Source organism: Sinocyclocheilus anshuiensis, unplaced genomic scaffold (assembly GCF_001515605.1).
Source record: "Sinocyclocheilus anshuiensis isolate Anshui unplaced genomic scaffold, SAMN03320099.WGS_v1.1 scaffold1082, whole genome shotgun sequence".
NCBI lineage: Eukaryota > Metazoa > Chordata > Actinopteri > Cypriniformes > Cyprinidae > Sinocyclocheilus > Sinocyclocheilus anshuiensis.
This window is the reverse complement of record NW_015542379.1, coordinates 827,135-840,475: the sequence shown is the minus strand read 5'-3', so window position 1 is coordinate 840,475 and position 13,341 is coordinate 827,135. Positions and strand designations below refer to the sequence as shown.

Genomic DNA, 13,341 nt, shown 5'->3' with positions numbered 1-13,341 from the left:
ATGTGCATAATTTAAAACATTTTTAACATTTTGGGGAAGTAAGAAATATAATACAAAATATTTCAAATATTACAATAAAGAAAATAATAGTTCAGGTAAGCTGCTAGAATTTTTACAGACATCAGTGGTGAAACTGTATCTATCACAGACATTGTTTTTATTTTAATACTCTGTGACTTACCGGGACGCCACCCTGAAGTACTTCTGAATGAAGTAGCAGGCGACAGCCAGCGGCAGCAGAGCGATGAGGAAGAGTGGCGTGACGTAAGAGATGACGCCCACCGCGGACACACACAGCAGAGTCGAGCGGCTCAGACACTCCAGAGTCACCGGGATGTGCTGCAATCACACACACACACACACATACACACACACATTCCAACACTGACCAAACCGATCCTGGCCGCAAGCGCAATGCATGAGGTCTCCTGTGAAATGCAAAGTCTGTTTATCCTCCAGTACCTGATCGATTGTGTTGGTGTCCGCTGAGAATCGGTTTAGGATGTTCCCCAGGGGCGTCGTCTCAAATAACCTGGTGGGAAACACAGATCAGTATATGTGTTTAAAAAAAACAATCACTCCAAGACACTTGAAATTGTAGTAAAAAAAAAGCCTTTATTGACATGGCTTTACATTAAAAACAACACACAAGTGCAACATTTAAACAATCAGCTCATCACATGACATAGTCACCTGATTAAGTGTCAAAGCATCGCACAGAGAATAATTTTTCGTGTTAATAAATATTAATAATTTTAATTATATTTACGAAAAATAATTATCTGTGATGCTTTGACACTTAATCATGTGACTATAGCTATGTTTCCATCCACCTATTATTATGTGCATTTTGGGATAGTGCATAAAAAAGCGCTGGATGGAAACGCCAAGATGCACATAAATTAAAAAAATGTGCATAAAAAACTTATTCGCTCAACTAAGTAGGATACATTTCTTATCCGGTAAGAAAACATGCGCATAATCACTGGTGTGTTGTTTTTAATGCAAAGTCATGTGAATAAAGGCCTTCGAGTGCCTTGGAGTGATTCGTTTTTTGATGAATTTAGAAATCCCGCATCCAAAGAGCATCAATTTATACCCCAGCAGCATTTTTTGCTGTATATGTGTGTGGTTTTAGAGGATGATCACGAGCTGCTGAACTCGCACAGACCTCATGGGTGCGAGGACGATGGTGTGAAGGAGGCTGCAGTGAAGCTCTCGGGAAACACGCAAACCCGTCCACTCCACCGCCAGAGACGTGACGAGACACAGGACGATGCCCAGAGCGCACAGACCGCAGAAAACCTGCAGGTACGACGAGTGACTGAACTCACAGACCTGAGAGAGAAGCACAGCACAACAACACCCAGCTCCACTCAAACGAATGACAAATACACAGTGCTGTTCAAGAGTCTGGGGGCAGGAAGGTTTTTCATATGTTTGAAAGAAGCAAGACTCGATACTCATACCATGGCTTCTTCACACATGTACAGTGGTGGCCAAAATGATCAGAACACTAGTTGTAAACTACATGTCAGTGTGTGTGTGTGTGTGTGTGTGTGTGTTTATGCTCAAGCATGTGTGACACAGTGTCTGTGGATTCACACAACGGCACTTCAGTTAAAAAGCAGCTAAGAATTCAACAACTTTTCCAAATTTGTCCAAGTTGCTGTTTCAGTGTTCTGACCTTTGTGTCGGTGCAGTTCCTCTCGGCGCTCTCGATCTGCGCTGCGATGACGCGGGACGTCCAGTGCGCGAGCCAGAAGTCGATGGCGACCATCAGCGAGTGTTTGGACAGCTGCGAGAGGACGAGCAGCGGCAGCAGCAGCAGACCTGCGGCATGCAGGTACGTGGCGAACGAGCTCCAGGGGATAGTGGTCCTGTGATGCAGCTCCGCCCTGAGGCTGTCCTCATCGGTGCTGGTGGAACTCTCTGCAAACACAACCAAACACCATCCAATCTCGTTGTGGAAGAGGTTAAGCAGAGTTCAGCCTGTTCATTCCACTGAGTGCACTCAGATCAGCCGGAATGAATTACATGAAGGAGAAGTGTGTCATTTTGGAAGTGCATTCTGTTGTTTGAGTAGTTCTGAGTGTGGGAAAAACAAACATGCTGAATAACTGTAGTGGTTTATTAATTTCCGTGCACTCATGCATGGGGTCAGGTAGAGAAACGAGGAGAAGGTGCATCAGTTTCTCTGAACGCTTCATGCATTTCATGCGTCTGAGACTTAAGCGGAGCACATTATCATGTGCAGGAAAATCATGCAGGACGGCTCTACGTTCACAATGTTAAATAGTTATCACTAATGTGATAACAGCAGTGTATCCTTGGATTTCCCGTGGATATAAGACACTCTGCATTACTCACCACCTACACATAGAATACCTAATGTGATAATTCTAGCTCACAGGAGCGTAGTGAATGTTTTGTGTGCTGTATTGTTGTGTATGTGTTACGTAAGACTAGCTACTATAATGGCTTCACTGTGTTTCTAACATCCTCGGGCTGCATGCTATTCATCAGAGGATTCATGCCGTCGAGTCCAGACCTTTGACTTTACTAACAGTGAGATCAGCAGCTGGATGAAGTCCACACACGGGAAGCCATCATAGATATGAAGACAAGAACACTCTTAAAAATAAAGGTGCTTCAAAAGGTTCTTCAAGCGATGCCATAGAAGAACCATTTTTGGTTCCACAAAGAACCATTCAGTCAAAGGTTCTTTAAAGAACCATCTCTTTCTTGCGTTTTTGTAATCTGAAGAACCTTCTTTCGCCACAAAGAACCTTTTGTGAAACAGAAAGGTTCTTCAGATGTTAAAGGTTCTTTATGGAACCATTTAGACAAAAAGGTTCTTCTATGGCATCGTGAAGCACCTTTATTTTTAAGAGTGAACATCAGAGTCACACTGCAGCACTGAAGACAAACGCACAGCATCACAGATACGACGACGTATCGCAACTGTTACAGGACAACCTGCTGTCAGGTGTTATAGAGCATAACCCTGTATGGCTAGCATTTCTTTTAGAAATTGATATATGCAAGCACTGACACTGAGTTTCATGTTTGGATGAAGGAGATGTTTTACCTTCGTCCTCGTCCTCGGTGGCCAGAGTATCTGTAGAGTACATGGGCCGCCTGAAACTCTTCCTCTTCAGTTCTGTGGTGTTCTCCTGTGGAAATTTAGCGATACTGCATTAGTCAAATATAGCCCTAACAAATTATGTAAGTAAATATATATATTTTTAATTTTAATTTATTTATCAAACAATCATTTTTAAAAATAAATAAATAAAATTAAATATTAAATATTTATTTAGTAAATTATTTTATTTTAGAAGAACATTACTTCAAATAAGCTTTTTATTTTATTTTATTTTTTTACTTTGTCCTGTCTGTTCATCAGGGTTCTCCACTGTTCAAACAGTTCAGGTTTGCACACTGGATGTCCTTTAAGGTCCCTTGTGTCTGCACCGTCCCATCCCGCATGGCTATAATCTACAGGACCGATATAATGAAAGCACATTTTACAAGACAAATGACATGAGTTTGATCCCTAGCCAACACACATAATGATAATATGAACACTGTAGATGCTGTCTAAAATGACAAAATGTTTGATATAATTAATGCATCAATGTGAATGTATGACAAGCCATTTCTCTACCTATATTCAACAGTTTGACCCATGCAGGCCGACTTGTGAAATGACTGCACAGTGTTAAAAGCCCATACCCAGTCTGCATGAGGTAAATACTGCAGTTTGTGAGTGACCAACACGACGGTCCTCTTCTCCTGCCGAAGTAACTTGAGGATTCCTTCATGCATGAGGTGATCGCTGAGGTGAATGTCCAGAGCTGAAAACGGGTCGTCCTAAAAGCACAAATGAAGGTTCTCATGTTATACGAACACGGCTGCTAAATGTGTGGATGATGAAGCTCAACATTGGTCAGAACTCACAAGGAAAACCACATTAGTCTGCTGATAAAGAGCTCGAGCCACGCTGATCCGCTGCCGCTGGCCACCGGACAGAATGATGCCCTGCAGCACAGAGACACACACAGCAATGACTGAGACGCTCACAGACACGCAGAACATGCACTCTGCTCAGTTTGTGCTGTAATAATGATAACTCACGTGACATACCCTCTCTCCGATCACCGTCTGGTCTCCCTGCGGCAGCGTGTCGATATCTGGCTGCAGCTGACAAACCTCAATCACCTCCTTATATCTGAGGAGAGGCCAGGAACAAACTAATTAAAAAATAGTAAATAGTAAAACTTTTTTTAAAAGGTTTAAAAATGTAACTCTCAATTAAACCTTTAGACAGTTTATTTCTTTGTAATTATTTGTGAAATTTAACAACTTCTGAGTGAAAATTGTTTTGAAGTAAATTCTTTAACATTTTTTATTAAGTAATAATATAAATAATATCAAATTATGGTAGCAAGAACATTGATATTGCAAATCAAGGCTGCGTATATTAAAATAAATATTAACCAGCTTCAACAGCAAGATGTATTTGGTTAAGTATTGTTTAAAAATAAAAATAAATGAAACTAAAATACCATTTATAAAAACATTTTAATTACTTGAAACAAAATAAACATTAACAGAAATAAGATCAAATATAAAGCAACTTAAACTTAATTTATTTCAGCTAGTTGCTAAGGCAACATTTCTCATTTTTGTTTAGTTTAAGTTGAAGTAGTTAAATAACGAAGACTAAATAATCTAAAAAAATTAGAAAACTATATAGACATATAAAAACCTATTAGAAATGCCAAAAAAACACAACAAAATTACTAAAACTTTAACTAAAATTAAAATTAAAACATAAAAATAAAACCTAATTAAAAATATTACGAAAAACGTCTCAGTTACGCATGTAACCCCCGTTCCCTGAAGGAGGGAATGGAGACGTCACGTTGGAACGTACCGACGAATTGGGATCTCGCCTGAGAGCCCTATCATCTTCGAGTGTAAACTAAACGAGCCGATGCATATTGGTGCGCGATATTTGCATCTCGTGCTCCGCCCCGGAGTGCGGGTATAAATACAGAAGCGGGTGCAACGCATATTTAGGTTTTCACTGAGGAGCTGAGCCAGTGACCCGGCGCCCCGCGGTGGTACAGCAGCTGTGACGACGGGACGTGACGTCTCCGTTCCTTCCTTCGTATCGACGAATTGGGATCCCTAAAAAAGCGCCACTATTGCTGCCCCTTCCAGCGCCCCTAGTAAGCCACCTGATCCTCCCGCGGCAACTGGGGCAGAAGATAGGACAGGGCTTACGTGGAGAGAGTCTATTACTGTTGTTCCTCTTGACCCACACAGTAAGACTTATTGGATAACACTGGGAAAGCCCTTTCCAGGGACGCTGCAGAATCCACATCCTGCTCGCAGGGAGGTATCATGTGGAGATTACACATATTGTATGCGAGACACAAGCAGTCTCTCTGTGTTTACTGGCTACTCAAGGTGATTGGACACTGGCTTGGAGCCAACCTCTGCTTGGAGACAGCCATTCCCTTCTGCTGGCCTCCGTAACAGACGAAGAGCTGCTCTGAGGTCCTGAAGCTCTGCGTTTGGTCCACGTATAGGCATAAAGCATGAACAGGACAGAGCAAAGCTAGGGCTGAGTCTGCCTCCTACGAGGGCAGTGCTTGCAGGTTCACCACCTGGTCCCTGAAAGGCGTGGTGGGAACCTTGGGCACATATCCGGGTCGGGGTCTCAGAATAACGTGAGAGTCGGCCGGCTCGAATTCCATTAATTCGTTGACTGAAAATGCATGCAGGTCCCCTACCCTCTTGATGGAAGCCAGCGCGGTTAAGAGCACTGTCTTTATTGACAAAGTTCTCAGCTCTACAGACTGCAATGGCTCAAAAGGGGCCCTCTGCATTGCCGTTAGCACCAGAGGGAGATCCCAAGAGGGTACGGGGTTAGGGCGAGGAGGATTCAGTCTTCAGGATTCAGGTCATGCTTCCCCAAAGACTCACCGTCTCCAGGATCGTGATGTGCGGCAATCGCGGGCAACATACACTTTTAGGGTGAAGGAAGACAGCATTCGCTCCAACCCCTCCTGGAGGAAGGAAAGCACAGCTCTGATTGGGCATGTCCGAGGGTCTTCCCGGTGAGAAGAGCACCATTCAATAAGCATGCCTCGTAGAGGGTTCTCTTGCTGAAGTGATGGTGTCTACCACCGCCTGGGGTAGATCACCTAGGACCTCCGCATTCTGTCTAGGGACCACACGTGGAGGTTCCACAGATATGGACGCGGGTGCCAGAGGGTGCCCCATCTCTGAGAAAGTAGATCAAAGTAGAATCAAAGTAGAATCTCGTCAGTAAAGCCGCTTCTGGTGATTAGTAGTAAATCTCCAGCACGTGCTTTCAGATGGAGTGGCATTTACTACACAGAGCCGTAGTTCATTGACAAGCTACACAATATCGCGTTCAAAATCGACAATGAATCGCCCATGAACCCAAGTGGGGTCTGGGTGTGTGGTGCAACACCTACCTGGCTCCACGGTTGGGCAGGGGGGTGCGGGAGAAGGCATAGTGTACTCAAACCGGGCCCTGCTGACTGCTGGCGATAGAAGAGGGGGATAAGGCTGGCAAGGCATAGAATGACACAACGTCATCTGCGCCCTCTTTGAACCCAGAGATAGTGGAAACTTCTCTTCTTTTAATGGTTTGGGAACAAAAAGAAAAGGAAACAAAATATTCGGCCACAATCTCCCGAAGTGCTATCCCTTCCATCTCTGGATTGCCCGTATCAGGGCCGCTTGCTTAAAAAAAACCCATCTGGTTTTGCGGGGGCTTGGACGGGCGGCGCCGCACCCCTGCGGCCAGCTCCCCTCTGTGGCCTAGGTGGACGCTGCTGCTGAGGATGTGCTTGATAGCCTCCGTCTGCTTCTGGGCAGCCGAGAACTGTTGGGCAAAGCTCTCGACTGCATCGCCGAAGAGGCGAGCCTGGGAGATAGGGGAGTCAAGAAAGCTATATTTGTCGGTCTCCCGCATATCCGACAGGTTCAGCCAGAGATGGTGTTCCTGGACCACCAACGTGGCTATCGTCTGACCAAGGTAGCACACAGTGACTTTCGTCGCTCGTAAGTAGGGTTGGGAATTGAAAATCAATTCCAATTCCAGAATCGGATACTTAGGCTCAGGAATTGGATACTTGTTGTAAAATTAAAATTTTAATTCCATCTATCAATTCCTGTGTGTGCATCTTTTTTTTTTTTAGATGGCAAAAAGGGGTTGTTAAAAATGTATTTGTCTTTGAATCATTCAAGAGATTCATTCAAATACACTGATTTATCCAGTAATGAAACAAGTTAATCTTGTCTCAATTTATTCCGAATCGTGCAGCTCTATTTTGCACACAAACAGCTCTTAATCGTGTCCAGTTTTTATGTAAATGTTTAGCAAAAAGAGACACAGAATAAATATGTTTAATCTCTAAATGTTTGACTTCATTTTTTTAACCACATTGGAATCAAAACTGAGAATCGATAAGAATAGGAATTGATAAGCAGAATCGGAATCGGAATTGGAATTGATAAAATTCAAATGATACCCAACCCTACTCGTAAGGCGAGGTCCGTCTCTGTGTGCAGCTCCTGCATGAGCCCTGGGTCAGAACTACCCTCGTGCAACTCCTTTAGTGGCTTGGTCTGGTATACCTGCAGGAGTGCCATGGCGTGCAGGGTGGAGGCAGCCTGTCCAGTGGCTCCGTAAGCCTTGGCCGTAAGAACGGACGAGAACTTACAGGCCTTGGATGGGAGATGCGGGTTACCCCTCCAGGTGGAAGCGCTCCTTGGACACAATTGCATCGCAACTGTGCGCTCCACCGGGGGGATCGCGTGTATCCCCTGGCCACCCCACCATTGAGGGAGGGAGGAGGCACCAGACTGGTTTCGGGCAGAAAAAGGTGCCGTCCACGACCTTGTCACCTCCTCATGCACTTCTGGGAAAAATGGTACTGGGGTGGGGGGCTGAGAACCAGCCCGGGCCGCCCCGAGATACCAGTCGTATAACCTCGACGGCTCGGGACACGGTGGCTCTTTGCGACATGCAAATCTTGCACGCCAATATGCATTGGCTCGTTTAGTTTACACTCAAAGATGATAGGGCTCTCAGGCGAGATCCCAATTCGTTGGTACGCTCCAATGTGACGTCGAACGTGACCGACTGAAAGGGAACTACAATGGTATGTTAAATGGTATGTAAAATAACACTGCATCAAACTGCATAAACCAGCATGTTTCTGAATGCAGAAATGTGATGGCCAGCATTAAACGACGGATCCTGCCAGTTACTGAAGGAGAATCTGCAGCACAGCTACTCTTACATAACAGCAAAGCCTCATGGACGAACTGTGATTTTTGTTTCCCACTGACAGAACTGGGAATCACATTGAGATGCCACTGTTTTTTCCCGGTCAGTTCTTTGTAAGGTAGATAAAAGCACTTTGCTGTGGCCTCTGGGACAGCAGCAGGATAATTGTGTTTGGGCAGAGTCGTGTGAGGAGTGTCTCATCCGCACGCATCTCTCACACGACTGAACATGCGGGAATCAGGACAGCGACAGCTCACGTGAGGGAGTCACGGGGCCATTTTACCTCTTCTCATTGGGGACCATGTCAAACAAGATGTTCTCCTCCACCGTAGCGTTTAAGAGCCACGGCCTCTGGGAAGCGTACGGCACCGAACCTCTCTTCCTGAAAACACAAGCAGTGAGGATACTGTGCAGCTGATAAAGTATAAAACAGAGGATCAGGACAGAGTGAATTTAAAATAATCATTTAATTACTTGAGTGACTGTCTTCCACTCATATACTGGGCTCTGTAAGACAACAAAGATAAATTATTGTAATGAATAAATACAGAACTTATATATATATATATATATATATATATATATACACGTGTGTGTGTGTGTGTGTGTGTGCAATACATACCTCACATTTTCTTCAGAATCACTCTTGGGTAAACTGTGAGAAAATAAAGCAGTATTAATATGAGATCTGATTACAATCCAATCCAGTATTTAAAAATACAAAAATGTTATACAAAATTATTAAGTGGATTAAAAACAGATTATAAAATGCATAGATGCTGATTGGTCAATAGTGTTCCAGCCATAGTTATAGTTATTTTATATTTTATAAATATTAAATTTATAAATATATTAAATATTTAATTAAATATTAACTATTTTTATTATTATTTATTAGTTTTTTTTTAATTATTTTTTATTATAAGTTTTATTATTTTTATATTCATTTTTGTTTAATTCTAGTGCAATTTTTCGTTAATTTTTTTATGTGATTTTGTCATTTTATTCGTTTTTTTATATTACTATTTAGGTTTTATTTATTTTTATTTCAGTTTCAGTTTGAGCTTTTATTTATTTATTAGTTGTTATTTATTTACCATTTATTTATTTATTTTTGTTTGTTTGTTAGTTTTTAGTAATGTAAGTGCTTCAACAAACTTATTTCCTTTAGTTTTTGTTGCCTAATTTTCAATTAATTCATTTTGTAGTTATTTATTTAGTTTTTATGTATAGTTTATTTTAGCATAATTTTATTAACAAAAAAAACAAAACTTTATTTTTAGTTAACAATAATAACAACCATGAAATAAACAAGCTGAAAGAAGGGCTTTCATTATGTTGTATTAATGCCCTTTGACATGATGACTTCATTCACAATAAAGCCACAGCCTCTAATAATCTTTATTAGTATAATACGGCATTATGTTGATTTTTACCTTTTCCATGTGATGTTTCCAGAAATCTTCTGCATCTCTCCCAGTGCCGCCAGCAAAAGAGAGGATTTCCCACATCCCACCTGCCCTACGATCATCGTCAGCTGACCTAACAGATCACGGGGGGTCAGAGGAAATACACTTAGTGCTTCCGTAAAATATGCTAGTACAGCACTACAGCAACTGTGAGACAAAACCTCACCGAAAGGAACCTTTATGTCGATACTGGTGAGAGTCGGGCATCCCTGCGTCCATGTGAAGTAGCCATTCACAATCTAGGAAAAAAAAGTTTAATACGTAGAAAACTATACTAAGTAATTTGATTATTAAAAAATCAACATCAACATAATCCATCGATCGATGTTCTAGACATTCAATATTCAAAACATTCAGTATTCAATAAAGCATGCATCATATGAATTGAACCTTTATGCACACGTCCTCGTCCTGATTGGCTGATGCCGTCAGCTCCTGGTCCTGCTGCTCAAAGTTCCTGTTCACGTCCTGCTTGGCTTTATTCTTACGATTCACGATTTTGGCCTGGAGCTGTAATGCATACTGAGGGCAGAGAACCAAAACTCTTCATTCATGCAATGCAGAAATTATTCATAAAAAAAGCTACAATAATAATAATAATTACGATTTTATTATTATTATTATTATTAAATGAAAATACGCAAATTACTGACTAAAAACATTTTAGATATGAAGATATGACATTTTTTAATATAAAAATATATAAAATAAAAAACTGTGTATTTAATAATGATAATTTTATTTTACATTTTACAACTATAAAATTGCAAAACTAATATTCCTGTTACTAAAGATTTGAGTAGGTCTGCAGCAATTAAAAAAAAAAAAAAAATCCAGGCTTGCTGTGCTTGTAGGGTTGAAAACTTTGGCAAATAAAATTAAATTAAATTAAATTAAAAAGTTTTGTTGTTGTAATTATTATTATTAAATTAAAATATAAAAATTCGTAAATAAAAACGAGATAATAAATATTGTGACTGTAATATAAAAATACAAAAAAATAAAAAGTATTTAGGAAAAATTTAAAATAAAATAAATTTGCAATACTAATATTTATGGCTCTCGTAATTTCTGCCTGCCTTTAAATATATATATTTTTAATTAATTAAAAATAATCGCAGTGATTTTGGTTTTATTTTAATTAATCATGCAGCCCTAGTGTTGAGTGCAGATGCTTTTGAAACAATGCTTAAAAAAACAATACTCAATCTTCCTCTAACTTAAAGATAAAGTTCACTGAGTCCTTGCTTAAAATCTGTCCTTGTGTTTTCTGTGCAAGAGATCAGTTCACACGCGGGCTGGGAAGGACATGAAGCTGAACTCACCACAGACTTAATGTTGCTGTTGTTGTTTTCTGTTGCTGTAGTTTGCACTGCAGGATCCTGATCGATCTTGATCTCAGTGCTGCCAAGAAATTCACTCAGCTTCTGCACACTGAGAAGACGTAAAACAATTAGGCTTTTTTGAGGTCAAATGTGTGAAACAATGAGACTGGAAGCGGTAGTTCCTCATAGGGCTGGGCGTTTTTTCCGATTTTATTGATTCATTTGAATTTAATGTTTTGCCATGATTTTATTTTTTAGAAATTGAGGAATTGCAATTTTAAATAGAAATATTACCAAACGTTAGAATTAGACACTTTGACAATATGCCAATGATAACAGTGAAGAGAAAAGAACGCTCGTGATTAACCGCTCAATGAAGGACCGTAAGTAGAATATATCGCTGCGTTTTTATAATGCTGTCTCATTCATGAGATGCTGCAAGAGATCAAACCATGTTTACATAGAAAAAACAAAGGAAAAGCAGTGCAATCGAATAAAAAAAGCTGTGAAGAACTACTACTGTACGTCTAATATTTCATGTTTGCATCATGGTGACCGGCTGAAAGCTGCTGTTCATTGTTTTTACAGAACATTTATAGTTAATAATAGTCTACTGGTGATATACCTTCAATCATTTTTGAAATTGAATCACCTTGACTTTAGAGATTTTTTAAAAGTATTTTCCTCGTATTATTTCTGCATATATGTGACCCTGGAGCACAAAACCAGTCGTACGGGTCAATTTCTCGAATTTGAGATGTATACATCATCTGAAAGCTGAATAAATAATCTTTCCATTGATGTATGGTTTGTTAGGATAGGACAATATTTGGCTGAGATACAACAATGTATTGTTGGCTATTGCTACAAATATACCCCAGCGACTTAAGACTGCTTTTGTGCTCCTTATATATGTGTAAGACAAGTTTGTACAATATGTAGTTGTAGTTCCTGCATAATTTCTGCAAAGATATTTAATAAGTCATTTGTTTAACATGTTGACAACCTCATGTGCTGCACTTGGAATAGAATTTTCTTTAAATGCACTCTTAAAAATAAAGGTGTAGTTATGCCATAGAAGAACCATTTTTGGTTCCACAAAGAACCATTCAGTCAAAGAAAGGTTCTTCGGATGTTAAAGGTTCTTTACGGAACCATTTAGACAAAAAGGTTCTTCGATGGCATCACTGTGAAGCACCTGCTGTAGTGTAGAGTGTAGAGGGTTAAGAAAGAAAAAGTGACTTGAATCATGTTGTAGTTACATTCTCAAGTTGACTAGTTAAAAATCGTTAAAAAAAAACGAGATTAAATTTTTTTGCCATATTGCCCATGCAGCCCTAGTTCCTGAAGGGTATGGATGTCAGATGCATGGTAATGGTGTCGGTCACCTGACCAGAGCTTTGACGGTGGAGTGCAGGACGCTGGAGAGCAGAAAGAGAGGCGTCACCAGGATGTGGAAGAGCGACAGCGAGCCGAACGCCACAGCGGGAGACAGATCGAAGTCTGTAGCGCTGTGCATGTGCACGTGAACCGCAAAGATCTGCCAGCAGAACACACACAGAGCTCTCACACTGACATACACACCAGCGAAGCTAAGAGAGAGAGAGAGCATTACATAAGAGTGCGACTCACTATGAGAACAGCAGCGATTGGGATGGCAGCATTCATGAAGACTGAGGACAAAAATGAAAGAAATAACTGCATTTTTAATTGATTTACATACAAATGCAATAAAATAAATGTTATAAATGTATTTATATTTATACTTTCATGCATGAAATCATTTAATTATAACATTGATTGTAGCATTTTTTTATAGCTGCTTTGAAACAAGATGTACTGTGAACCTTTTGTAATTATCTGATGAGCAATTGCATTTGATATTCTACAACATATGCAATAATCCAAATGTAAATATATAATTTTAGATATGAAAATATTTACATAGAATTTTATTGAATTCCTAACATCTTCTGTATATATATATTTTTTTTTTGTGAAGCTGCTTTGTAACAAACATTTTCTGAAAAGCACTAAACAAATAAACTTAAATCAATTTTTTTTATTTTTTTGTTTTTTGTACTTTTCTAATAACCAATTAATATTATTATTGTTATTGAATTTTACATAACAGTATATTTTTACATCACACACACACATGTATATATATATATATATATATATATATTTTACATTATATATATTT

General features: G+C 39.9%; 1 protein-coding gene across 1 annotated transcript in view; it reads right to left on the bottom strand.

The window, feature by feature from the left end:
- LOC107692474 (ATP-binding cassette sub-family C member 8) overlaps nucleotides 1-13,341 on the bottom strand; it is a 35,520-nt gene that overhangs the window by 8,654 nt on the left and 13,525 nt on the right. The window contains 19 exon segments of the mRNA XM_074187023.1: nucleotides 182-339; nucleotides 463-532; nucleotides 1,172-1,338; nucleotides 1,688-1,932; nucleotides 3,092-3,176; nucleotides 3,389-3,444; nucleotides 3,447-3,501; nucleotides 3,739-3,876; nucleotides 3,964-4,044; nucleotides 4,150-4,234; nucleotides 8,625-8,723; nucleotides 8,816-8,848; nucleotides 8,964-8,996; nucleotides 9,778-9,883; nucleotides 9,977-10,049; nucleotides 10,201-10,332; nucleotides 11,136-11,244; nucleotides 12,524-12,675; nucleotides 12,768-12,808. Of these exon segments, the coding sequence (XP_074043124.1) occupies nucleotides 182-339; nucleotides 463-532; nucleotides 1,172-1,338; nucleotides 1,688-1,932; nucleotides 3,092-3,176; nucleotides 3,389-3,444; nucleotides 3,447-3,501; nucleotides 3,739-3,876; nucleotides 3,964-4,044; nucleotides 4,150-4,234; nucleotides 8,625-8,723; nucleotides 8,816-8,848; nucleotides 8,964-8,996; nucleotides 9,778-9,883; nucleotides 9,977-10,049; nucleotides 10,201-10,332; nucleotides 11,136-11,244; nucleotides 12,524-12,675; nucleotides 12,768-12,808 (1,918 nt within the window).